This window comes from Danaus plexippus, chromosome 28 (genome assembly GCF_018135715.1).
Source record: "Danaus plexippus chromosome 28, MEX_DaPlex, whole genome shotgun sequence".
NCBI classification, from domain to species: domain Eukaryota; kingdom Metazoa; phylum Arthropoda; class Insecta; order Lepidoptera; family Nymphalidae; genus Danaus; species Danaus plexippus.
This window is the reverse complement of record NC_083556.1, coordinates 2,890,331-2,915,179: the sequence shown is the minus strand read 5'-3', so window position 1 is coordinate 2,915,179 and position 24,849 is coordinate 2,890,331. Positions and strand designations below refer to the sequence as shown.

The following is a 24,849-nucleotide window of genomic DNA, read 5'->3' as shown; positions in this document are numbered from 1 at the left end:
ACTTATAGTTCGTGTTCGATTTCTTCCAGGTTATATTTTGGATAACAGACATACGTATTAACTTACTTTTAAATAATGGAAGTTATATAATTTACAAAATAAAATACAAAAATATTTCAAAACATTTTTTTAACGCAAATAATTTTCGTAATGTTTAAAAAATATAAGTAACATTTTAATAAACAATATTTAAATTTCTGTCCATAAAGATTACTTCAACGCAATAATTTCAGCAGTTTGAATGGATGCAAAATTTTAAATAATTAATATTGTACCATACAATTTAAATTAAAAAAATTCTGTCAAGATGGACGCCATTGTGACGTCTATCAAACTTAAAGGGGATTGTACCGAAACGGTCAACAAGTTTAATGTCTATTATATACGCACAAATAAATAATTCCAATGAATTAATTTCGCAAATATTTACAACACTATTAGATATCAACTGATAAAGTAATTAATCTTTTATTGGTGTGTTTCCGTATAACTATCAGTACGATAAGTTTGTAACAAAATGGACTTTATTGTTATGACAAAATGAAAACTCTTTTTTGAATAAATGATTTGTCAAGGGTTTGTCAAACCTAGGTGTGATATATCAAATTAATGATTTCTTTATGTCTGTTTATTTGTTTTGATTTGAATTGAAACTCCTTTGCAATTATTATTATTTTTAAGTTTAAATTAAATTCATGTATTTTATCATTTCCAAATTCGATCTATTATTTTTTACGGAGAAAAGTATAGGTGAATAGATAAGAAACTATAATCTTCATCGGCGAGTAAAGTAGTATGACTCTGCTAGTTAGATACTAAAAAATATTATATAAAAAGACAGGAAAGAAATTATTTGTAGTTCATTCCGTGTTGCTTAGTGTTGTTAGAAACTTACAAATTACAAATATGATAGGTGAGTTGATATTGTTGAATTAATTCGTGAACTTTGACATTACATAGAAACTTCAAGCTATATTTTAGCAAAATATATTGTTCGGTAAATAATTGTTGAACCAATTTGTTTATAATAAAGACATTTATCATTTTATTCCCATAGACTTTATAAATTTATTTGTTTTGTTACTAAAATAAAATATTGGCATAACTCGTTCTTAACATTATCTGTGATGCTATTTAAATACTGAGCTACACATAATATCACATCCACCTAGCGGTTTACTGGAGTATGTTTCCACATTTTAATCTTTCTATGTAAAGTTTTTAAGTCTTTTAATATATTTAATCTCCGAATTCAATTTAAATGTTACATGATATGTGCGATATATTTATTAATCCTTTAATTTACTAGCTACGTTATTATCGCTGATAAATAAACAAAATTTTAGGCAATATATTTTAAAGGGTTAATGTGTTGATAGTTAGTGAAAACACTATTTTATTTTACTATTACGTATCTAATTTAAACTTTTTAAATGGTAACACTTTTAAACATAAATAATGTGAGTTTTAATTTCATTCATATTGATTTAACTGAATAAATATACTCATTTACGGCTTCCTAAAATAATTTAAACCTTAACTTGAGCATTAAATTTAATCTGTAACTGGTTAAAAAATATATTATATAAAATGACTATATACTGACATTATATCGATAGTTTTTCGATATTAATTAAAAAATATATTTTTTTAATAATATATAATCTGTAATAAGTTATCTGTCATTTCATAATATTTTACTCTTATAAAATGTTTAATTTAAGCGGTTGAATTTCATAAGGCTAATTATAAATAATTTATATTGAAAACAGGATCATTAATATAATAATAGAAATTTTATTTATAACAGTTCTTACGATGCTTTTCTGTTATTCATGTATATCGACGGATACATTACGAGTTACGTGAACCTAAACATTAAATGTTGTAAGTTATAATACAATACACAACAAATAATCTTTGAAATTACTGTTATATAGATATACGATTTCTGGATGATACACGTTGAAACTGCAGGTATTTAAGTTAACAAAGCCAGTTCGGTCTAAGAATAATAACGCACGATGAAATATTTTGTATAATGGACGAGAAAAATGCACTTATCAATGATAAATAATATAGTTATTGTGATATTTCTCACATTTTAAGTAAAAATGTGGTATTACTTAATGTATGAAATTTTTTTCACACGGGTCTATTAATAAATATTATACATTACACATACATATATATATGTATCTGTCTTTTTAAAGGTTTCTTCTTTACTATATAATATTAAAATAAAGCAAAAAAAATAATAATATCATACAATATATTTAATTAACATTAAAACAAATTTATTTTTCATCTATCTTAACATCAATGCATTCTCCACCTTCAAATTCAAGTTCCCTCGATGTTTGCTTACCTGGAAACAAATAAACACAGATAAAAAAATCTTCTCTAAACACTCGGCTGCTGTGAAAGATGTTTTAACCAATTTTGCATGAGGAATATCTCTAAAAATGTCAATTAATAATATTTTCACAAAGTGAACATTTTTATTTCATCTTAAATACAAGATTTCAATAATCTTTCTTTGTAATTATTGTTTATTTCAAGTGACAAAACACACACATATATATATATATATATGAAGTAATTTATAATCTAAATCAAATAGTCTCGGTATAGTAAAATAAATTTTTCTTCAGAACTATATTTTTTTCTTTTAATAAAATATATTTCATTTTTTTGTTATATACAAAATTTTTTTGTTATTTTTTCTGTCAATTTATAATTTTTTACTTCGTTAACTCTCCTCCCGAGTTCCTTATTACATTTTCATAGAGGTAAACCCTCAAATAGTCAAAGTCTTAAAATGCCACTGAACTCGATTAAGGCTAATTTAATTGAAATTGATAAAATAAAACAACTTTGTATATATATGTTATAACTTTTGCCAGCGACTTTATCTGCATTTATAGCCGGAGTGAAAACGATAGTGTATAAAAAAATAAGATTTGTTGATCGAACATCAGCAATGTTTAGTCTGTAATGGCTTAACAAGAACATGTCCTTGTCTGTCGTTTCACTATACATAGTTTCATTGAAACCAGTTCAGTAGTTTTTAAAGAACAGCCCAACAAACGTTCGTACATCCTAGCATACTAATATTTAATATCAGTCTTATTTACCTGTTATATAGTCCCCATCGAATTGGAATTTTACTTTATGTAGCGGGATCTCTAAGTGCTCAGCACATTTTATAAAGGCTACTGATAATTTCTCGTCGGGTTCAACATATATTTCGTAGGGCTTTTTGATATTTTTGAATTGAAACTTTATTTTGATGCCCTTTTCTTTACTTGTAGGTTTGTCTCTATTGAGATTAATCGTCCGATTTACAACACCTCCGTCTATAAATTTGGCTATATTGTAGCCTATGGATTCTGGCGTATCGTCAGGTTTGATGATAGCGTCATCATAAGTAAAGAGCAACTGGTTCTGCCCCACATTCTCCTTATCGGAAAAGTGTTCAAATATATTCTTTAGCTTTTGAAATCTCCGTATATTGAATCTATGCACTTCGTGATTCTTCCAATACACTTTGACGGATAATTCCTCATTTTCATCTGAATAATCATCTAAATCTATAACCTCGTTCATTTTTTCTGTAAACAGTGGGACATTTCTTGAATTGTCTGGATATTCTGCTAGGTTTCCGATTGTTATTGTCGGGTATTCCTCTGTTGGTGCCGCTCTTAAAGTTGCAGTCATTCTGGTTCTAAATCTTGGACTACTTCTCGTTGTAGTACCTGGTACGATCGCCGGTTGATCGGGCTGTGATACTTTTTTTCTCCTATTACGTCCCCCGTTTCTTCCACTGGTAATTTGTTGCACTTCATCTGTTACCGGTTTAATACTATCTTTGGCGTTTGTTTTTCTTTTTCGTTTGGGTTTAGTTGTATTATTCGTGTCTGTTATTATTTGTGGTAAGTCGTCTGTGATTATTATAATTGAATCGTTTGTTTCATTACATTTTAAGAGTTTCTTTGATGCTCTGCGTGTCTTGATTGGTGGTATCACATATTCAAGATCGTCACAGTCACTCTCGCGAAAGTTCTTCTTTCTTTTTACCGCGTTTTTAGTACGCTTATTTGTTTTCACTGCTTCTTTCGTTGTATATTTTGCCAAAAGGTCATCTATGCTAAAACTATCGTCTAGATCAACAGTTTCACAAGTTGATTTAGTTGTTTCGACAATTTTTATATCATCTTCTGGTGTATCAACTAAAACTTCCCCTTTAGCATAAAACTCCTTAAAGAACTGATCTCTCATATTTTGTAGCTTTTTTGTTTTCTTACCATCGCTTTTAGGTTTTGGAGACATTTTACGGGATCAATATTTAAAATTTTTACGGAGAGGAGTTCTATTTAATATTGAATTTCACTATATGTATAAGAAAATTTAAAACACAAAAATACAAATAAAGCTATCTTGTTATTTCTTTTAGCTTGACAGATAATAATTTGATTTATCAGTTTGACACATTATGAACTGGTTCTCATTGACTTGGATTCTCGGAATTCATCTCCTTATATACATTATAATAAATAATGTCATTACTAACAAAATTTTTATATATGTTTAAATTATTTATTATTACATGACTCATTACTCTTCAGAGTTAGACATTCTTTGGAACAATTTTATATAAGGGAAATCTTAAAACCAGTATTAAAATTATTCTATTTAATCACCGACAGATTTATAATTACGTAGGTACGGATACTTTTATTTCATATTTTAGTAACTCTTTATAAAATTTAATTCATCATGAGTGAGAAAATTTCACACTCCTATTAATGTATTACTGCTTTTGAGGATTTAAAGACAGATTTAAGGTCTTCATAATTTGCTGACTGATGTTTTAAATAATGTTCACATGTTCAGCCATTATTAAAATTTTATTTTTAGTTCTTAACTGTTTCATAAATTACTATTTCTATATTAATTTTATATATTTTTTATTTGTTAATATGTTAATTGTTTTATTTTTACTTTGATTTAATGCGTAATTAATATCTGGAATAATTCAAGTTAATAGTCATACTTAAAAAAGGAATTATTATGTAAAAAACTTTGAATTTACATACGAAAAAATGTGAAAAAAACAAAAAGAAATCTGAAATCTATTCATAAATTACGATAATGAAACAGACCTACCACCATATATAGAACCTTTTTATTAAGTTACTCATGCACGTAAATAAATCCTTGCAGTTTTATTGTGATAAAAAATAATAATATACCAATTCTAGTATTGCGTATGGTTCGCAATTATTAAATAATGATTATAGCTTAACACACAAAGGTTGCCATACATTTTTCATGTAATTTTTAACTAAATTTAATTGTAAGAATGGATTTCCTCGTATAATTGTTAAATAACTTAAACCGAGTCTATATATAAGATAAATGAAAGATTATTATAATGTTAACAGACGCAAGATATGAGTTCACGCATAAAACAGGAACCTCGTCTAATAATAATGAACAAATGCCTCATAAATTATTTAATATGCAAAAAATGAAAAGGGCGGCGTCTTTAATATAAAATTACATCTATAATCAGTCTAAATCAATTGTTAAAACACCGCAAAGGTTTTTAGATCGTCTCTATGATAAATTATATGTGATTTCTTATATTGATATAATATATTTGTGGTAAAACGCTTCATTGTAACTCAATTGTAAATATTTTTGTATAGCTATACGTTCGTACCGTTATACGACATATGTAATTTTTAAACTTGCAATGAATAATGACAGGTGAACAATATTCTGCGGATATGTTAACTATTTATCGAGGAAAAAGTTTAATTCTACAAATACTTGTGAGTTCTTATATTTGTGGACGCTCGGTGGTATTTCAACCACAATATATAGGCAAAATATCTATTACAGCTGGATTTCCTTTGAAAAGTCAAGTATTTAAGTCCTTAAATAGATCCCTAATAAGCAAAACTTCTTAGGGCGACATAAAGACATTACCTAATAGGTATTATAAAATAAAAAAATATAACTGCAATAAGTTTCTTGATAAACACGTTATTTCCGTTACAAAATATTTTGCTATTGATATAGAATATTCACTTTAGAAAGAAGAACAATATTTCATAAATTATTCATAACAGGCCGAGTCCGTCCAATCAATTACATTTTTGATAATTCTGATCAAAGATAACAACGCTCTACACATGTTTAATTACAATCTGTGGTTATCTTTGTTATACCAATATTATCAATCCAGTTTGTCTTCAACCATAGTTAACCATATTTTTTTCTTATTGAAATAAATTCATTCATGTTAAGTAATGTCAAAAAATAAATTGCTCCGTAAAAAAATGTCAAGAGAAAAACTCAAATAATTTACTTACATTAAGGAAAATTACTATTCTTATTTGTGGTAGTTAGGTTTTCAATTAATAAACGAACACAAATTAGGTTATTTTATTATAAGTCGGGCTTAAGCGAAAAACGAATATCGGGCTCTTTATACTTATAAAAATTAATTCACTAATGGACTAGTAAAATTATAATTATATATTGTGGTATAGGTACAAAAAATTGTTACAAAAAACGACACCAGATTTATTTTTTAATAAATTTAAAATTTTATGTCATCACTGTCATTACTTCATTTAATTTATTGTCTGTGTAATGTATCTATCTCGACAGGAAGTTGGATTGGAAAACATTGATTCATAAAACATATATAATTTTAATTAGATACGTAACAATATTATACTACAAATAAAACAATTTTTTTTTCATTATATACACATTATTGCTTAAACAATGTCACATAGACATTTTTTTTTCTAAAACTTTTAAGTAAGTTACAATCAAATTTATGTTTCATAAAAAAAAATGTATAGTTGAAAAATTTACCATTAAATATATAAATAGAAAAAAGACTATTAAACTAATATAATTAAGCATTCGTTGTGGTAGGTTTGAAAAATTCAATATTTAATGTGAGTTGGGCGTCGTTAAATATTAAATCAATTGATTTATATCAATATACCGATTATAAATTTTTCGGATAACAACGTTTTTACATTAGCGTCTCTACGATGAGTCAACAGAAGCTCAATTGATTATTATGTTTACTTCATACGACATTGACAGGAAGCAACTTTTGCGAGTTTTTTTTTTTATATTTCACAACTAAACTGCGGATATTAACTTTGTTTTTACAGCACTAATGAAATATTCAATCTATAGCGCTCTTGTTTTATATTAATTTAATTTAACACATATCTATATATATTTGAAAGTGATTTTAAATTATTTTTTTGTGTCTATAAAACCACAGATTTTTGTTTGTATGAAGCAACCTTTCAACTGATGAAGACACGTGATTATTAATACTAATTAACTTTGTGCTTTACAACTTCAATGTTTTAATAAATAGATTAAAAATGTAATAAAATAACAAAGAATAACAAAAATCATAGACACGAACGAGATCCGAACCTGCAACCTCCGTGTCAGCGTTTTCCAAGTCGAAGCATAATTTTATTTTATAAATATAATTATAACTTTTGATAAATAGCTCCATAACATTACTCGATTCCGAGAAAGTTAAAGCTTTCGTAGAAAGCAATCGTAGAATCGGTTTTAAGTATTTATAATACACTAGCCTGCCTGCGACTCCGTCTGTGAGAACATCGGAGTTTTTGTCAGAGAGGACTGTATAAGGTGTGTTATAACATAACATATAGTAACTTACGTCACAGCCTTTCCATTTAATAACCTACATAGCGACTGCAGCGCCATCTGCCGGACTGATGTGTGAATCTAAACCATCTGTGGCGCTACACAAATATTCATTCAAATCGGTCCCAACGTTTAATAGTCCAGTAGAATTATATATATGTATGACAATACAATTGAGAATATCTTATTACAGGAAAGATTCTGCTGTTCGTCATCGTCAGCGCATCTGCTGGTGCCGTTGAACCCAAACAATCCCTATCAGCATTTGATTACCACGATGTCGACCCGAACACTCTGTCCTGTGACCCACTAGGAGAGGTAAGCAGCGAGTGATACAAGACAGGGACAGTTAGGACATTTTAAATTTATTTTCTTCACTTATAGTCCATAAAAATTTAACAATTGAACTATTTGCAGATAAATTAATAAATATTAATTCACTTAATAGTCTTTTTCTGGATTATAGTACATAAAACATAAGAATCGAATCCCTTTAGAAAAAAAAATATGAAAAAAAATTGTCTATGCTATTGTCAATTCAGAATTTAAATAAAATATATTCAATTCAAATGTGAAATTAAAATCATTGTAGACGTTTTTAGGTTCGCTGACACAGGTCTTACACCTTAGTATCTATTCATATTGGCTAAATATATAAGGAAAAGGCCAATAACTCAGAAAATATAATAGAATATTAGATTATTATATTGTAGAGAATAATATTTCCCTCAACAGATCTTCCTACTGCTGCCTCACTATGTTCATTGCAACAAATTCTTCATGTGCGCCCATGGTAACGAGGTCGAGTTTGATTGTCCCGCCACAACCATCTTCGACTTTCCTCTCCAGGTAATACAACAACTATAGTAATTATTGTGAATTCTTCTACAACTTTATACGTCATATTGATGTAAAGAAATTAATTTAGCTTCAATCAAACACAGGCTATAAGTAAAAAAAAATATTTAACTACCCTCACCTTATTAGAAATAAAATACATACAGTTCAAAATCTATGTTAACATAACAGTTATCTGTTCAATCCCATTTATATATTACAAGACAACTGTCAAATTCATTTGACGTTTCATGGCTGGATAGGCGAGTTGAAATTAGTTTAAAAAAAAATAGTAATATTGTTTTAAGAATGACAGTAAAAACTTTTTGTAATTGGAATAATATCGTTTACAGACGTGCAACCACGCGTGGGCAGCAAATTGCACCCTGCGAACACGTGACGACGACGAAGGCTCCGGCGAAGGCGCGTTCAACTTCCTGGACAACTTCTCCGACGTCAACTATGAAGGTGGGTAGGATTTACACCGCGTGGTTTTTAAAGAATCCCTGATATCTAAGATTAAATCTATCATATATATTTTTATCATTACTGAAGAGTCTTAATTTTCTTCGTATTGACAGTTAATATTTCTAATAAGTAATTAATTAAGTAAGTTTAATTTATATTCTCATAATAATATATAATGTTAAAAAAATATTCCTAATTAGAATATATCCTTGTGTGTAGTGAGCTTTATATGTCATGTGTGATCTGAGCTTTATGATTTACACTTTGCACGAATGCTTATACTTACTTCGGCGATCAACATTATGGGTAGTCTAGTCTAAAAAAAAATATTACAACATAATATATTACTACAAACATAATCAAATGACATTTTATCTCAACAAGATTGTAGAACTATGATTTGATTAATAAAATACTATAATTTGATAAAATATATAAATACTTTGATCGTATCGTCTGTTGATACAAAAATATATTTATTCAATATTATAGTGTCCAAAAAAAAAAGATATTCTCATATACTCTACGGTCAATATATTTTTAGTCTGTAAAGAACTTTATGTCAACAGCTTATTTGTCATTTTAAATCAAAATCGCCATTTTTAACTTCAAAAAGGAGGAGGTTCCTCGATTCGACCTTATATATGCTTTCTTTTAAGTTATGGCTTCACTCGCACTGGAATAGTGGAATATTTTGCCAATGTCAACGTTTCTATTTGATATTTTATTAAAAATGTCGTTTTAACTAATGTTTGTTACAAAGATATGTTAATAAGGGCCACTACACTAAGTGTTTAAAGAGTACAATTAAAAAACTAGTAAATCAATTATCATATTGTGTTTTACTTATTAGAAATTATATCTCATACCTATACCGCTGAAAAGCGTGATAAGGTTGTGTCCATATAAACACAAATATATATTATTTCATTAATAAAAACATCTTTCAGGTTCCGTAAACAGTTTGACAGCGGACGAAGTGATCAGTAAAGTACGTCCGTTGGCCGTCGAGTCCCCCGTCAAACCCAGCTTCAACGGCTTGAACTGCCAGCGTTCAGACTCGGCTGCCAGACAAGTTGCTTACAAGTGGGTTTAATAACACTAGCAATTACATTCCCAAGTTAATCCGGGACATAGTTATGTTTGTTATTCGATGACAAAGAAATTTTTCATACTAGTTCTATCGTGAATATATAAGGATTATTTTCTCGAAAGTTCCGTTAAATCGGAAACGAAGCGTGTGAATTTAATTTCTTAATAAATAGTGTTAGAAAACCAGCAACACTTTTTTGAACACGTAGTGTTTATTATATATATATATTTTAATTGTTATAACGTTAAATGAAGTTTGTCTTTTAAGTTGAGGATCACCGATCAAGTATCTTTAAAATATTAATCACGAAATTTTATGTAAAACTATCCCGTCGTGATTCAAACACAACTACAGACTTGTACTATTGTTCATATTATGTAAATATAACGTTACTTGATATGTTATCAGGGGTGACTGCCAGCGCTACTGGCGCTGCGTCAATGGCGTCCTGCAGACAGCGTATTGTTCCGATGGACTTTTCTTCAACGAGCGTTCTGGACAATGCGACTTCGAAGCTAACGTTAAATGCGCCGACGTTAACGACGAATTGGAAAACGAATTTATCGTTTACAAGAAGTAAAAAATGTTATAAACGAAATGACGTTCGCAATATTTGAATACCGGAACTTTGCTATTTTGACATTTGATTTTGTTGATGACAGATCGAGTTCGTTCTTTAAACAGATGCTATCAGGAAAAGTTTTTTTTTTAATTTTTACAAACAAAGAGTTTATATGCATAGTTAAAAAATTAATTATTTTTTACATCAGTATTTTTCAATATTCCGGTAATTGTGCATAATTGTTGTTAATACGGGATCCAACATAAATGTAATGCTGTCATATTACATGTCGTATGTATAATAGCAATTATTATGTTTGCTTTAAAGCTTTAATATTTATTGTGTTTTTTTTTTACTAATAAAATAATCTATGAACATTACATGCTTTTGTTACTTTGCCCCTAAATTGACGAATTAATAAATTTTATTGCATTTAACATCTTTTTTATTATTTATTCAGCATCCTTGTATAAGCTAGTTTGGTCATACCAATTAAATGCATAACAAAGATAATATTACAAAATATTTTTTTATACCCGAATTCTTAAATCAATTACTAACATCTATTTAATATGTCATCAAAATTATAATACGTATTCGAAATCTTTTTGTTTTATTTTATTATTTGTTGCTCAGAAATCAGACATATTTTTTTAAATAATATCATTTGATAAAAATTGGTACATTGGAATTGGTACATGTCGAGAAAAACAAATAAAATTCAGGAGAGGAAACAGGCAGAGAATAAGGCGGGTGGCTGGTATCCTTCGAGACAGTCCTCTGAGACACATCAGGATGAAAAGTTTTGATTTTTTTTCAGCTTTGGTAGTTTTTTATTTCTGAAGGACCAGTCTGGGCGAAGAACACGCTTGCATACGATTAGACAAAAAGTTTGCAGGTCTTCTGAAGTGGCTTTCTTTCTAGTCGGCATTTTAGTTTTTCTGCAGTCGAGGTATATAAGCAACCTAAGAAGTAGGTCACCCTGTTTCTGATTGTCAGTATATGAGGGTGGAGTGTGAGATAGTTGTCCAGGGTGACCCCTAGAGATTTGGCTCGTTTTTTGCCAAGGTAGGGGCGATCGTAAAATTTAATTCTTTGTAGTGGGATACCTATGTGGCTGTTACTGATAAGTGCTTTTTTGGGATTATTCTTTATCCTCCATCAGTGAAACTATCTCCCTAAGGCTTTGGCCGCTTTCTGAAGGCGAGAGATGATTTATTCAAGACCTGCATGAAGTATACACTGCGTTGCCATTCACGAATAGGTCTAGATGTCTTGGTATTTTTGTTATTGTAATATCGCTCGTGAATAACATGTTTGGGAGAATGGGGAGGACGGAATCTTGAGGGACTCAAGGCTTTATAGAACGGGAAGTGGAGTTGCTCGTTGCTCTCAACGTTGCTCTCAACTCGAAAGAATATAATAAGAGAATAAGGTAGAATGAGCAATTCGGCTAGTAGGCTCGAAAGCTTTGCACGACAGAATGACAGCTTTAGTTTGAACAGATTGTAAATAAAGCCGCTGTGCCAGATTATCGTCACATCCAGAAAGATCGCTCCCGCCATATGGGGGCGTCCATTTTTGAATCCCTTAATGATGCGCTTCTTTAAGCGATGCCCTGGGTGAACATTAGAGTACTTGGCTCCGAACTCCGATTGATTGTTAGGGATGAGTTTTAATTCTTCGTCTTCTTGATTTGGTCGCTTCAAAACGATCTCTTCGTTATGGTATTTTTTGAGCTAAGTAATCATTGATATGTCTACGTGACCTGGGTCACACGCTTGGACGCTTTGAGCGCATTGGCTCTCATGACCGTCTGTTAGGCATTCTACTTTCCCTCTGTCATCGAAAGCGGCTGATCGGTTTGATCTTTCCAACGGTAGCATAAACGAGACAGTGTCGCTCTTCAACACTCCTTGCCCGACAAGAATTCATTGTCCCAGTCTTCATCTCAAAAAGAAGCGAGCGCAACTCCGAGGTGTCTTTGGAGACTACGAAGCACTCTGCGGTTTTCATTTATCCGTGCTGTGTCATGGACTTTGCGGCGGCGTTTTGTCATGTTTGATTTGGAGAGAATTTCAGCTCATTCCCCAAATGATAACAATATTGAAAGTTTGTACTGAACATCTCAAAATTTTAAACTTATAACGTTTAGTATAGTATAACATTGTCTGTATTCCATTATAGCTTACAATAACTAAATACATAGTTGTTCCTGGTGTTAGTCCTTTGATTTGTTTAACAGATACATAGACCCTGGACTCCAGAGACTGTTCTGATATGAACAACACCCAACATTTCTTAAAACAATATGTATTCAATCTCAAATATAGTAAATTCGTCTCAACTAGTGTTGATTAGAAATATCTCTGCTAATCGTCAGAAAGTTACACCCAATATAATAAAATACTCAAGACAAAGTTTTATCTGATTTATCAATTCAAATCTACATTTGAAATAAATTTGGACCCATAGCTATATCAAACTATGTATATATAACTTCTCGCGCGCTCCTACATCTACCCTAGGCACTTGTTTGGCAAGGGATTTCATAATGATTGCTGCAAAAAAATCGAAACGTCGGGATTATGTAGATGCAAAATAATAAAAAAAAGCGTGTTAATCGAAGCAGCAGGTTCGTTTCAAATTTGGTTAGGTAGAGAGAGGAGCTTGGACAGTGGAGGTGAGCGTTTAACGCGCGTTAGATAGGGGTCCCTTAAAGCTACACCTGGGTCGCAAGTCCCAGGCACTGTTGAAGCTCCACTCCCTGCAACGATGGACCTGGCGCCCGCTCGGTGAATCTATGGAAAGCTGAGAGGTTTCGTCTCTTTGTTAAAACTACATACTCCCGACGTTTCGGCTACTTTTCAGCAACAATGACCACGGGCAGACGAGATGTGAATGTCTGTCAGTTGGTCCTTGTTATTTATCATCTACCGCCAATGATTTCTTAATTTACAGGCGTACCGCTCTGGATGCCGGCAAAATGCGCTTACGGTGTCGCGAGGTCCTGCTGTGTGGTCATGGATATGGGATTTTATATTTTTAAGGAGGGGTCCCAGGTGTTGGATAGATTCCAGCCATCTTCTCTATTGAAATATTGATGTTTTTTCAATCTCATTAGCCTCTCGTATTAACCTCGGTATGTACCTGTCTTCACGTGCGAGGATTTATGGTTTATCAAACCGAATGTAGTGGCTTGGTTTGTCCATTGTGTGTTCACACACTGCTGACTTCGACACGCGCGCGTCGAATTCGCGTCAAATGAACAAAACTCGCGAAAGTCTTAGATCTCAAAATATTATCTCCAAATTGAAATCATCTCAGATTTACTTTGGGGTCTTTACTATATTTATAACAAGGTTTATTTAATATTTATTAACCACTAGTACAATGTGTCAGTTTTCCTATTAGTGACATCTATTGTTAAGTTAGTGCACTAATTAACAAAAATAAAGAGAAGCTGTATTGACTAAGGCATGAGTTGGCGCTCTAGATAAGGTCGCGAGTGGTGTGATGTGTCGTAGAAGAGAGAGGAGAAAGTTTGGGAGGGGAGAGGATTGGAGAGTAGAGACATTATTAATTATTCTATGGAAATTGGGAATAAACAAGTTGTGCAGTTTTAATAATTCTCTTTAAAAAGATATTTCTGTCTTGTTACTAAATTAATACTCTTAAATCTCTCATTCTTCACTTTATTAAAAAAATATATCATTGAGTTTTCAGCCACTTCGAAACCTAGTTTGGTTTTAATATTTGTAACTTCCTTCGTTACAAAAAAATATATGTATATTTTATTCTAAGATAATAAGATTCTAAGATTATAACAAATTTAAAAATTAAAGAATAACAATTTAAACGAAATAATGAAGCATTAGTAATTATTTCAATTATTCTCAACAAGTGTCACATGTCTTTTTGTCAGATGTCAATTTTCCCGCCATCTTCCCACTTCAAGTATTGCTCCGGTATCTTCGGTATCGGGGCGTCGACACGATCAAACGGATAGTATTCATATTCTTGCCAGAATAACGGACGAACTGTTCGATAGCCGTTGTCGAGAGCGTTTAGCGTCTCAACGTCGCTTGCATCGAGCTGGAAGTCGAAGATGGAAGCGTTTTCCACGACGCGAGACTTCGTTATCGTTTTTGGTATAGCGACCAAACCGCGTTCATACTGAAATTCAAGTTATAGTGTTAAGAGTTTTTATTAAAATTTTAATGTCTTCACAATAGGTAGCTAAGATTCTGTCGTGTGTGGTCTGTGCGAATGCGTGTTTATTTTTAAGTGAAACTGAAAGTGTTGTCTCGGATTCATAATTATTCGAAAATCATTTCGTTAAGTATTTATGAATAATAATCGTCTATTCTATTAAGTGTGTGTTAATGTGACTCAAGCCCACCAAATGTCTGAGTGCTATCTGTCCAACAGTTTTTCCATGTTTTTTGGCGATGGATGTCAGCCGGGGGTCATCGACCTTCGTCCCTTCATTATTCGGATCTTCTCTACTCGACATCATACTACCGAAGGGCGTGTACGCGACACACTGGATGTCATTCTTCTGGCAATAAGACACCAAATCTTTTTGGGCCAGGTTTATGTTTAACTGGAAAAAAAATGCCATATTTAAAAGATATTTAAAATTATAATAATAAAAATAAATTTATAAATTAACGACATATAACACTGTAATAGCGCTGTGTGAGTTAAAATTTATTCTATTTTAAACATAACAAGATTATTTCTGTTACTCTAAATAAATAATAAAATTCTTGCTAACAAATCAAAATAATATATAGATATAATATTATATGTGTATTTTATCTGAATCTTATGTTAAAATTTAATTATTTAAGAGTGATGATGATGATGAGAATAGAACAGAATTAAGTTATTCAGTTATCTTTATTAGTAAAGCTATGTATATTTAATTTTTCTTTGTAACAATACTTGTGGTATGACAAAGTATATATATTATACATATATATATTTATTATAGTTCCTGTATACCTCAACTTGGTTCACCACCGGTTTGACTCGACAGTTCCTCAACAACCTCTCTATCTGTTGAGCATTGAAGTTTGAGACGCCTATAGATTTTGCCAGACCTTTGTCTAAAACGGACTCGAACCCGCGCCAGCTTTCAATGTAATCAATTTTTTCATCCGCACCCTCGACCTGAAATGATAATGATTTTATTATGGGGCAGGTGTAATGTCATTATTATAACTTGATTATGTGTGTGTGTGTGTGTGTCAATTTCTTACCGATATAGCCATAGGCCAGTGCATAAGCACGAGATCAACATAATCCAGACCCATCCTCTGAAGGGATCCTCGGACCGAGGCCTCGACATCTTCCGGCCTGTGATTGTGCTGCCATACCTTATAACACAAATATATGAGGAGAATTAAATGAGGGTAGTTGGATTTAATACAATTCTTATCAATTACTAATGATTTTCACTAACTGTATGTTTGTATAATATGTAGAAGCTATTTTAATTTTAGTTTGTATATAAAAAAATAATATGCAATTGTTACTATAAATAGTAAATAAGAGATCATCTGCGGTACTAATTGTAAATTCTTTGTTTTCTTGTACATAGGAATTTAAGAATTTATGTTAAAATAAGAGAATTCGCTCAAAATATTCATTAATTTTCCAATATTTTTTTTGCATGTATGTATTTTATGAAATATTTAAAGACTAGTTTATGAGATTTTTTTTTTATCAATTAGTATTTTAAATTCTGTGTATAATGTATTGTTGGACTGGATGCGGGAGGCGGAGGACCGGGTATGTGGCGCGAATTGGCAGAGGCCTATGTCCAGCAGTGGACCAAGAGTTGCTAAATGATGATGAATATATTGTTATGTTATATTAATAATAAACATATCCCAGGCCCGCAGACCTCACTTATTTTGTAACGGACAAAACATATAGGTCAGTATTATTTCAGGTCCCAGCCGCTAAAGGTAAGTAAATATTGTACTCATTTTACTATTGTTTTAGGTCTGATTTTTGCTTATTTTGTAAAAAATTTTAAATGATGCAGCCTCACATCTGTTAGTAGAATTGTTTGCTGGACACTTTAAATACCGACAGCAAAAAACATAATCTTACTTAGTCTGTTACTCGATTTAGATTTTATGTTAAGGGCGCTAGTTAAATGTATCTTAAGTGTTGCCAGATTTAAAATTAATCTTTTATAATACTGTTTCAAAAAATTATGTTAATTAAGTGTCTGGTAAAATTTCTACCTACAGGTTTTTTGCAGTACCATTTGAAACTCAGACCTCAGATCATAAGTAAAGTGAGTAGAATTTTTACTTACCTGTCTTACCTGGTAATGTTATATTAATGTTGATTAAGTAAAAATATTGCAAATATAATAATTCATTTTACACGCACATAAATGTTATAAAATACATTAAAAAAAAAAAATGATTTTAGTTGTAATAATATACTGAAAAGATCAGTTAACTCGCAAGTTGTGTTAACTTGCAAGTTATGTTAACTCGCAAGTTAACTAGTATTGTTATGTTTTAAGTAATAATTATACTAACCTTTGTAGTGATGAACATTTGCTCCCTGGTGATCACCCCTTCCTGTATCTTCTTCCGCACTACCCAGCCAACTTCCGGTTCTGTCCGGTAAAGGTGTGCCGTGTCCAAGTGTCTATAGCCCACGTCAATGGCGTGTGACATAGCCTCTAGTAATTTCGGCTTATCTTCCAATAAGAGGCGGTTCTAATGTTTTTTAAACAAGAAAAATATAATAATATTATATAGTCAATATATTTTGTTCTTCATACATATATATTTAATTATTCCTTACATTTTTATCAACATTGACCCACGTGCCGTAGCCAACAGCAGGTATCTTCAAACCATTGTTGAGTGTGAATGACGGTATGTTTACCTTAAAAATATATTTTATAAATGAATGATTAAGAACATCTTCTTCTTCCTGGCAATTATCCCAGCATTAGCCAGGGTCTGCCTTCCTGCTCAAACTCCTCCACTTTGCACGGTCTTTAGCATCCGCGGTGGTAAGTCCATTCGGAGCGGAGTTTCCTTTGGGGTACTAACGTCTTTAGCCGTGCCCGTACTTGACACGGTAGCCCTTGCCCACTTATCGCAGGTGTAGGGCGATGTGCCTGCGCGTCGTTTATCGGCGACGCCCTAGCCGTACCCAGTCCATAATCTTTTGCAACCATAAGAGTGGCGGGAGTGGTTTTAACGGAGCGACTGCCGTCTGACCTCCAAATCCCCGTCTTACGGGTAAAACCAGGAAAGGAAAAGATAGAGAAGGGGGGAAAGAGGTTAGGAAGGGGAATGAGGGGAGGTACAGGACACCACCTTCATGGACTGAGGATAGAGGTATGAAAGTGGTGGCTCGAGGATCCGGGGTCGCGTACCCGTATGCCCAAGGCTAAATATCGGAAAAAAACTTAGTAGGACACCCTCTGGATAAAAATGAATGATTAAGAACATATTTAGTCACAAATCAGCCTATCGGAGCCCACTGCTGAGCAAAGGCCTCTTCTCACATGGAGAAGGTTAGAGCATTAATCGCCACGCTCGCTCAAGACGGGGTGGCGAATCAAACTCATAATTAGAAATTATAAGTCCAAGTTTCTCACGATGCTTTCCTTCACCGTCCGTCAGTGGTGTCTAAATACTCTTAGAAAGTACATATGACTCGGAAAAGATCACATTGGTACTTGCCAGGTGTCGAACCCGCGCCCTCACGTATGAGAGGCGGGTCTTTAACCTCCAGACCACCACGACTTGGTTATTTAAAAATTCAATTTTATTTTTAAGCCAAAATACATTTTTATTACATTTTTATTTATATTTATATAATACTTCCATTTACTTGAAGCTGTTTGTTTAAACAATTCATATCTATACTGAATATTATAAAACAGGTGGTTAGGTCAGAGATATGTTATCTGTAGAGATAACATACAATAGTATATTAATACTATAATCTGGGAAGATTATTGACAGAAAAACTACAAACGCTCCGTATGTAGTGTGACGGTAAACATGCGGTAAGCATACTTGAGTGTTTTATTTAAGATTTTGTTTATATTTGACTCAAGTTATTTCGTATATAGGTTTAATTTTAAACATAGAATGTTGTTCACTACAATTTAATGTCCTGAGATTTGAATAGAAAAGAAGAAAGTATTAATTACTTCAAACAAATGAGGAAAAAATGTAATTTTATCTATAACATAATTAAACTTGTTCAGGGCTTGCGTTATTATTTTTTATAGCTTCATATAATTGTATAAAATTCTAGTACTAAATATGTATAGTTCATTAAAATTAATAAGATCACTGACGGACCTGTGTAACTCGAGGCGTTCAAGGAACACTTCAAGAACGATTTATGAAAGTAATGGCTTTGAAACGCCATGGACTCCGAGTGGAAATCATAAATTGAGGGTACAAAACTAAGTCGTACCATCTTCCAGTCTGGTACTCATGACGAGGGATTGGTTAAGGGTGATGAAGCAGACAGTTGAGGAATAACATTTGGGCTTACTTTAAAACATTGTTTCGCTCTTTGTCGGAATGTTCTACCTAGTCTCGACACTATAATCTAGTTATCGGCATGAAATCTATATGGTACATAGGATCCCATCAAACCGGGGTGGTCTCCGCACCGGCCCACTCTCACGGCGATCCCGTCAAAACTTATATATATATATGTCGTTTATCGATGTTAATTTAATCTGTCACTTTATTTATGTTTGTACTTTTTTATCATCGAAAAAAAAACCCCTAAAGTGTTAATTAACAATATATTGACATAATAACAACAACGCCTAGAAATAATCGACAACTAATATAGCCTTGTAGATGCAAATAACTTTGTGAACCGGTCGCGAATATTAGTTCTGTCATAATAATATGGAATTTAAATCAGACAGCCGCGTCTGTTCCTGATGGAAATTGTACATAAGACAACGTTCTGGAATGTTTCCATAACACTGAAGTTGTTGAATTAAAAATACACTGACCTTGAGATCGGTGGACATATTGCTGCGACTGTGTCTCTTGTTATACTAAACATTTGACGCGAATGAAACCACCTTTATCGGGCGACACACGAATGACGTCTGTCATTTGGTCAGTGGATCGAGATTCGTATTCATTCAGGAATGTGTGAATGAATGTTGAACATAAAATTAAAGACTGAATGAATGGTTAAATGAAACGAATTTGACACTTGACTGTGAGTTTATTAAGAATTAAATTTGATACTTCTATTAATTATTCTTCTACTAATATATAAAATGTATCATAAATATTTAAAACTAGTTAAATATACTTCGTTGTTATTATCTTCGGCACTTTTTATAGTCAATTGAAAAAACAGGAGCTATAATTTATACACTTAGGGAGCACACATTACATTATTTATAAATTGTATTAAAACAAAGAGTATTAATTAATAAGATTATAACAAAATAATAAAAATTCCTAGAAGTATTCTTCAAATAATATGACCTTTTGTGTGAGGGCACTTGTTTACATACACTTAATAAAATGATGTGAATTGATAGCAAATACGCTTTAGATTGGTCTGACTGATATATTATTAAAATATATCATGGAAGTGAATGATGTATGAGAACGACAGGATTGCTTGATGACTGAATGCGAACCGAAATAAATAATAAGTACATTTACATGGTTTAGTAATAATCTCCAGCGTAGCTTGTTCATGCTCCCAGGGAGGGAGGATAAGAGTTAGTAGATGGGCGTTGAGTAAGTCGAGATAAAGTTATAAAAAAAATGTACATCGAACCTAAGGTGTTAGTTATCTCTTGGTTAGTTATGTCGTGATTTACGAGGTGATAAATAATGTTTTTGAAATATGACAATCTACTGTTCCGATAGTGCGAATACCGATCGAAATATGAGAGGAAGCAAGTTTTTATTTTACGAACCGCGCTTCTATTATCGGAGGCACCAATCACTTCACTTGGATCACATGTCTGATCGCTACACTGAACCTTTTCACTTCTAGAACACTTTGAACACTGCCATAACCGTAGCTGTTGCTCGCGGTGGCCACTGACCGGCTGAAGATACTTGGCTGTTTCTTGTTGAGATGATGGACGTCGTAAACGTTATTGTTTCGTCGTTTTAATCTTCTTACCATAGCTTCATGACACTGGTTGCGACAAAGTAAAAATATTCATTTAATTTATTTAAGTCGCGCCAGCTGTTAGTACAAGAGCTAGTTATACATAGTATGCAAATCCTTGTCCCGGGTACACCCCACATAACTCTGGTCGTCGTTGTTGTGATAGCCAGGTTTCCTTAAATAACACAATTTTTTTTTAAATGAAACTAATATATTTCGGATATACTACGCGGATTTTTATTATTTTAAAAAACTACATAATCCCGACGTTTCGGTTACTTTTCAGTAACCGTGAAACCATTTGCCCGTTTATCCGAAAAATATTAATTTCATTGAAATGAATAAAACTCGCGAAAATCTTAGATCTCATTAACACAAAATATTATTCATATTTTTTTGCGTACATTGTTGAAGGTCTCTTTCTGCGACTGGTATAGGAGTTTTTTTTTTTTTGAGATTAATTGCAGCCTATTCGGCTATTAACACGATGGTTGTCATTTGGGTATGAGCCTGAAAATTTTATACATGTCTTCTAATTAGTGATATCTTGAATTTAAGGATGAGAAATTTTAAAGAAATTCTAGTTCGTACTTGTAGCAAACTATATATTTCTGCTAAATTAAAATTATCTATTGGAGACGCCACATCCTTTGGCTGTTGGCCGGATATAATATTTTATTCATATCCTTATTGCTCTGAACTGAGAAGTTGAAAGTTAAATTTGGCATTGTGGGTATAAGAGCGAAGGGGACTGTCAGGCGGGGTACGTCACCCACTCTGCGGCCGTCACCCGGCCGCACGACTCAACGATGAGGCGCGCGCGGAACACACGTCGCCGCCTCGAAGCCTCCAGCTGTTATCGCACGACAAGATGCCCCAAATCTGTTGTCCACAGGCCGCGCTCTACGGTGGCCGGAATTTAGCCATCCTAAGGCTCCCAATGTTTCTGCTTCGGGGAGAGAGGAAACAGCCTTTCTCTCTCTTTTCGCCACCTTCTTTTCTAGCATCACAACCTCGCAAAAGGTGGCGACGGCACATCACCCTAACTCGCTCCCTACCATGGTACACAACAGCCGAAAGAGGGATAGGTTTCCCACAGTACCTACGGCCGCGACCTAATCACGGCGCTGCTCGGGTAAGCTGAGCTCTCCGCCAACGTATGCAGCCTCGTATCGCTGCGGCAGTCACCATAATGGTGGCACTAAGACATCTGCTCCCGGCCCATGCAACATTGACAATTCCCAAAACACCCGTGTCCGATAATCCATAGCTATAGCTGATCCACTGATAGGTTATCTGCGTTCTTCCGGAAAATTGATCTGTAAATCGAAGCTATGATTCTAATAGCCTTAATGAGTGAACTGTGCTTCTGTAATAAATCGTTGACCAGCTCCCTTACGAACATGTGTTCAGCCACTCCAACATTGACTTGTTTACATTCCTTGATATCATAATTAGCAGGAAACCGTTGTTTCTTATACCGTATCTGACTCATAGGTTAGTAGTCATTTTGTGATTTTCCTCATTAATTTGGACAATAAAACTGCTCTGTTGAGTTCATTTCTAACAAAGATGTGTTCTTGTCAATTGATAACAATTTTTTCCCGCTACGGACACCACCCAGTAAACTGGACCTTTCTTTATTTTATAAAACCTGCGCAAACTTAAAGTTTTGTGATTGCGTCTTAGAATCCGTGTAGCTCGACGCTGTCATTTGCCCTTGTTTGCAAACACACTATTATTGATAATAGTTAATAATTTTATTTTATTCACTATTGCTTTCTTCCAGTATTGGTTCATCCCATTGTATTTAAACCTTCCATATTTCTAGAAATAAAATTTCGAGCTTAATAGTGATAGCAGAAATCCAGCCCAGGGGGTCATATATTGGATATTTCTGACAAAAGTATTATTTTTATTTAATGTACTTTGAAGGGTGTTGTGATTGTTGAAAGAAATAAAAAAATTTCTTCGGGTTCCAGTCTAGTAGTGTCGTAGCGGCTTCGAGTTGCTTGAAATCAAAATTTTCTTGACCACGGTTACCGTTTTCCTTATCCTGTTGAGTTGGCTTCCACTTTCTAAGATTAAAACCACCGTAAATCAAACGTTTTATTAAATCTCCCTGCAGTTGTTTCCCACATCATATAGAATGGGATCCGCGTAATAAATCATCCGTGTAGAAACTATTCTTCAGGGCGTCGGGGGCGCTGTTCTCATAGTTGAGTCTCGTCACGTGCGAATTGCTTTTACGAGTGAAATGGAGCCGCCTTAGCGCCGTACTAACGGTAGTGGGTTGCCAGCTGGTACTTTTATTTGTTGGTTTCTTTTCGCCTAACAATTTTTTGATAACACTGCTCAAGTGAACTGATCCAAATCTGTCTGAACATCGTTTCGATGTCAGCAGTATTGCCGCCATTTTGTGATTAAGTTCTGCAAATCCTGTTGCAGGTTTGGGCCCCGGCACATTTTCTCGTTTAAAATAAAACCGTCTGAAATTTTAGCCGAACATCGACATACCTTATATAGTGATCATCCCCTTGCAATTATTTTTCTTGGCGACGAGTCCTCATATTACGCCCCTACATTTTTGTCGAGGAAGTTTCAGAATTTGGGCTGCTGTTTCGGTGATAAGAGAGGTCTGCGAGCCTTGATCCAACAAGAGGCGCATTACTTGATATGACTCGTCAGCAGATTTTGTCTTGGTTATGGCTGCGGGGAGCAAAACTTCAACTGGGTCTCCTTGCAGCGACATGTGTGTGCTACCTTGCATTTGCATTGAAGTTGATGCTTGCTGCTGCGACCGAGGCCGATGAAATTGTTTCCGGCGTGGCGAGGTGTCGTCTGACTTAATGCGTATTAGGAACTCTTGTTCGTGATCTTTAATCCAGCCACTTCTACATCTAACTCCCAAATCAATGTATTTATAGCAGACCATCGAGATGGTAGAGTTCACAACAAATCTTCCAATTCCCACTTATCTGGGACACCCTGTGGCCTCATAAATTCTCATAACTGATAGATTCTTATAGAAATCTGTATAAAAAAAATTTTTCAATCTTATAAATATTTTTTAACTGATAAATTCTGATACCCAGTTAGCTGTTTTGTATCAGAATTTATAAGACTTTTTTCCACAGGGGAGTTCTACATTTATGTTTGATATTGTTGCAGTTCGTATATAAGCTTAAAAGTTTCTTAATTGTTTCTTTCAACATAGCCTCGGTCTTGTTACCACCTGCTGTATCTTCCTGCTCGGGGTTCTGCAGTAAATATGTCGGGGATTCGAGCGTTCGAGCTCTCCCCGCTTCCTCAGTGCTCTCCTTGATGGCAAACATATCTTGATGACATCCCTAATCTTTTGTTGTTGATTAGACATTATCATATTTTTCATTTGAGAAATAATGAAGCGATACATCACCAATGTCTATTAATGGAAGGTGATTGTGATTAGTTTTAAAACAATAGTTATCTAAAGAGTCTAAACATCTTCGTACTCCGGGGTTTTTCGTCCAGCCCGTCCTTTTTAAACATGGATATAAAGCGCTTCAATCGCTGCTGCAAGTTTGTCCTGCTTCGAAAGCAGCTCTTCTAATCGTGACATGATAGAAACAGTCAAAAGGAAAGATCTTATTTAAAAGATCTTTCTACAGCTCCTACCGCCACGTCACGCGACTGCAATTTCAGTCTTGTTACAAATGTGGGCTCGCGTTCGTCTTGATACTGTTCTATATTTATTAAATATACTATTAATATACTATTAAATATATAAATTATAATTTTGGAACATTCAAAGAGAAAATGATCGAATAGTGAGGGTAGGTCTAAAAAAGTGTTGGATCGGCAATGATATGATAAACGGGTGTTTTAAGTTTTAAGTTTAAGAAATTAGCTTTATTATAAAACTGTTACATGCATAAATAATACTTAAAAAATATATTAATTGTATTGCAAATATTATTATCAGATTTAAAACCTAAGGAGTAATTCT

General features: G+C 33.2%; 3 protein-coding genes across 3 annotated transcripts; 1 reads left to right on the top strand and 2 right to left on the bottom strand.

The window, feature by feature from the left end:
* Nucleotides 1-859: 859 nt before the first annotated feature.
* Nucleotides 860-11,068, top strand: LOC116776249 (uncharacterized). The gene is made up of 6 exons (XM_032669394.2): nucleotides 860-913; nucleotides 7,922-8,046; nucleotides 8,464-8,577; nucleotides 8,919-9,033; nucleotides 9,984-10,119; nucleotides 10,535-11,068. The coding sequence occupies exons 1-6, from the start codon at nucleotides 907-909 to the stop codon at nucleotides 10,704-10,706; spliced, it is 669 nt and encodes a 222-aa protein (XP_032525285.2). The 5' UTR covers nucleotides 860-906; the 3' UTR covers nucleotides 10,707-11,068.
* On the bottom strand, nucleotides 2,256-4,456 carry LOC133319782 (DNA repair protein Rad60). Its single transcript, XM_061525404.1, has 2 exons — nucleotides 3,138-4,456; nucleotides 2,256-2,368 (listed from the first exon to the last, which is right to left on the bottom strand). The coding sequence occupies exons 1-2, from the start codon at nucleotides 4,330-4,332 to the stop codon at nucleotides 2,298-2,300; spliced, it is 1,266 nt and encodes a 421-aa protein (XP_061381388.1). The 5' UTR covers nucleotides 4,333-4,456; the 3' UTR covers nucleotides 2,256-2,297.
* A 3,487-nt stretch (nucleotides 11,069-14,555) lies between the features above and the next one.
* On the bottom strand, nucleotides 14,556-19,876 carry LOC116776334 (aldo-keto reductase AKR2E4-like). Its single transcript, XM_032669518.2, has 7 exons — nucleotides 19,729-19,876; nucleotides 17,529-17,612; nucleotides 17,258-17,440; nucleotides 15,956-16,072; nucleotides 15,699-15,866; nucleotides 15,091-15,294; nucleotides 14,556-14,864 (listed from the first exon to the last, which is right to left on the bottom strand). Exons 1-7 carry the CDS (start codon nucleotides 19,744-19,746, stop codon nucleotides 14,610-14,612), a joined length of 1,029 nt encoding a protein of 342 aa, XP_032525409.2. The 5' UTR covers nucleotides 19,747-19,876; the 3' UTR covers nucleotides 14,556-14,609.
* Nucleotides 19,877-24,849: the final 4,973 nt, after the last annotated feature.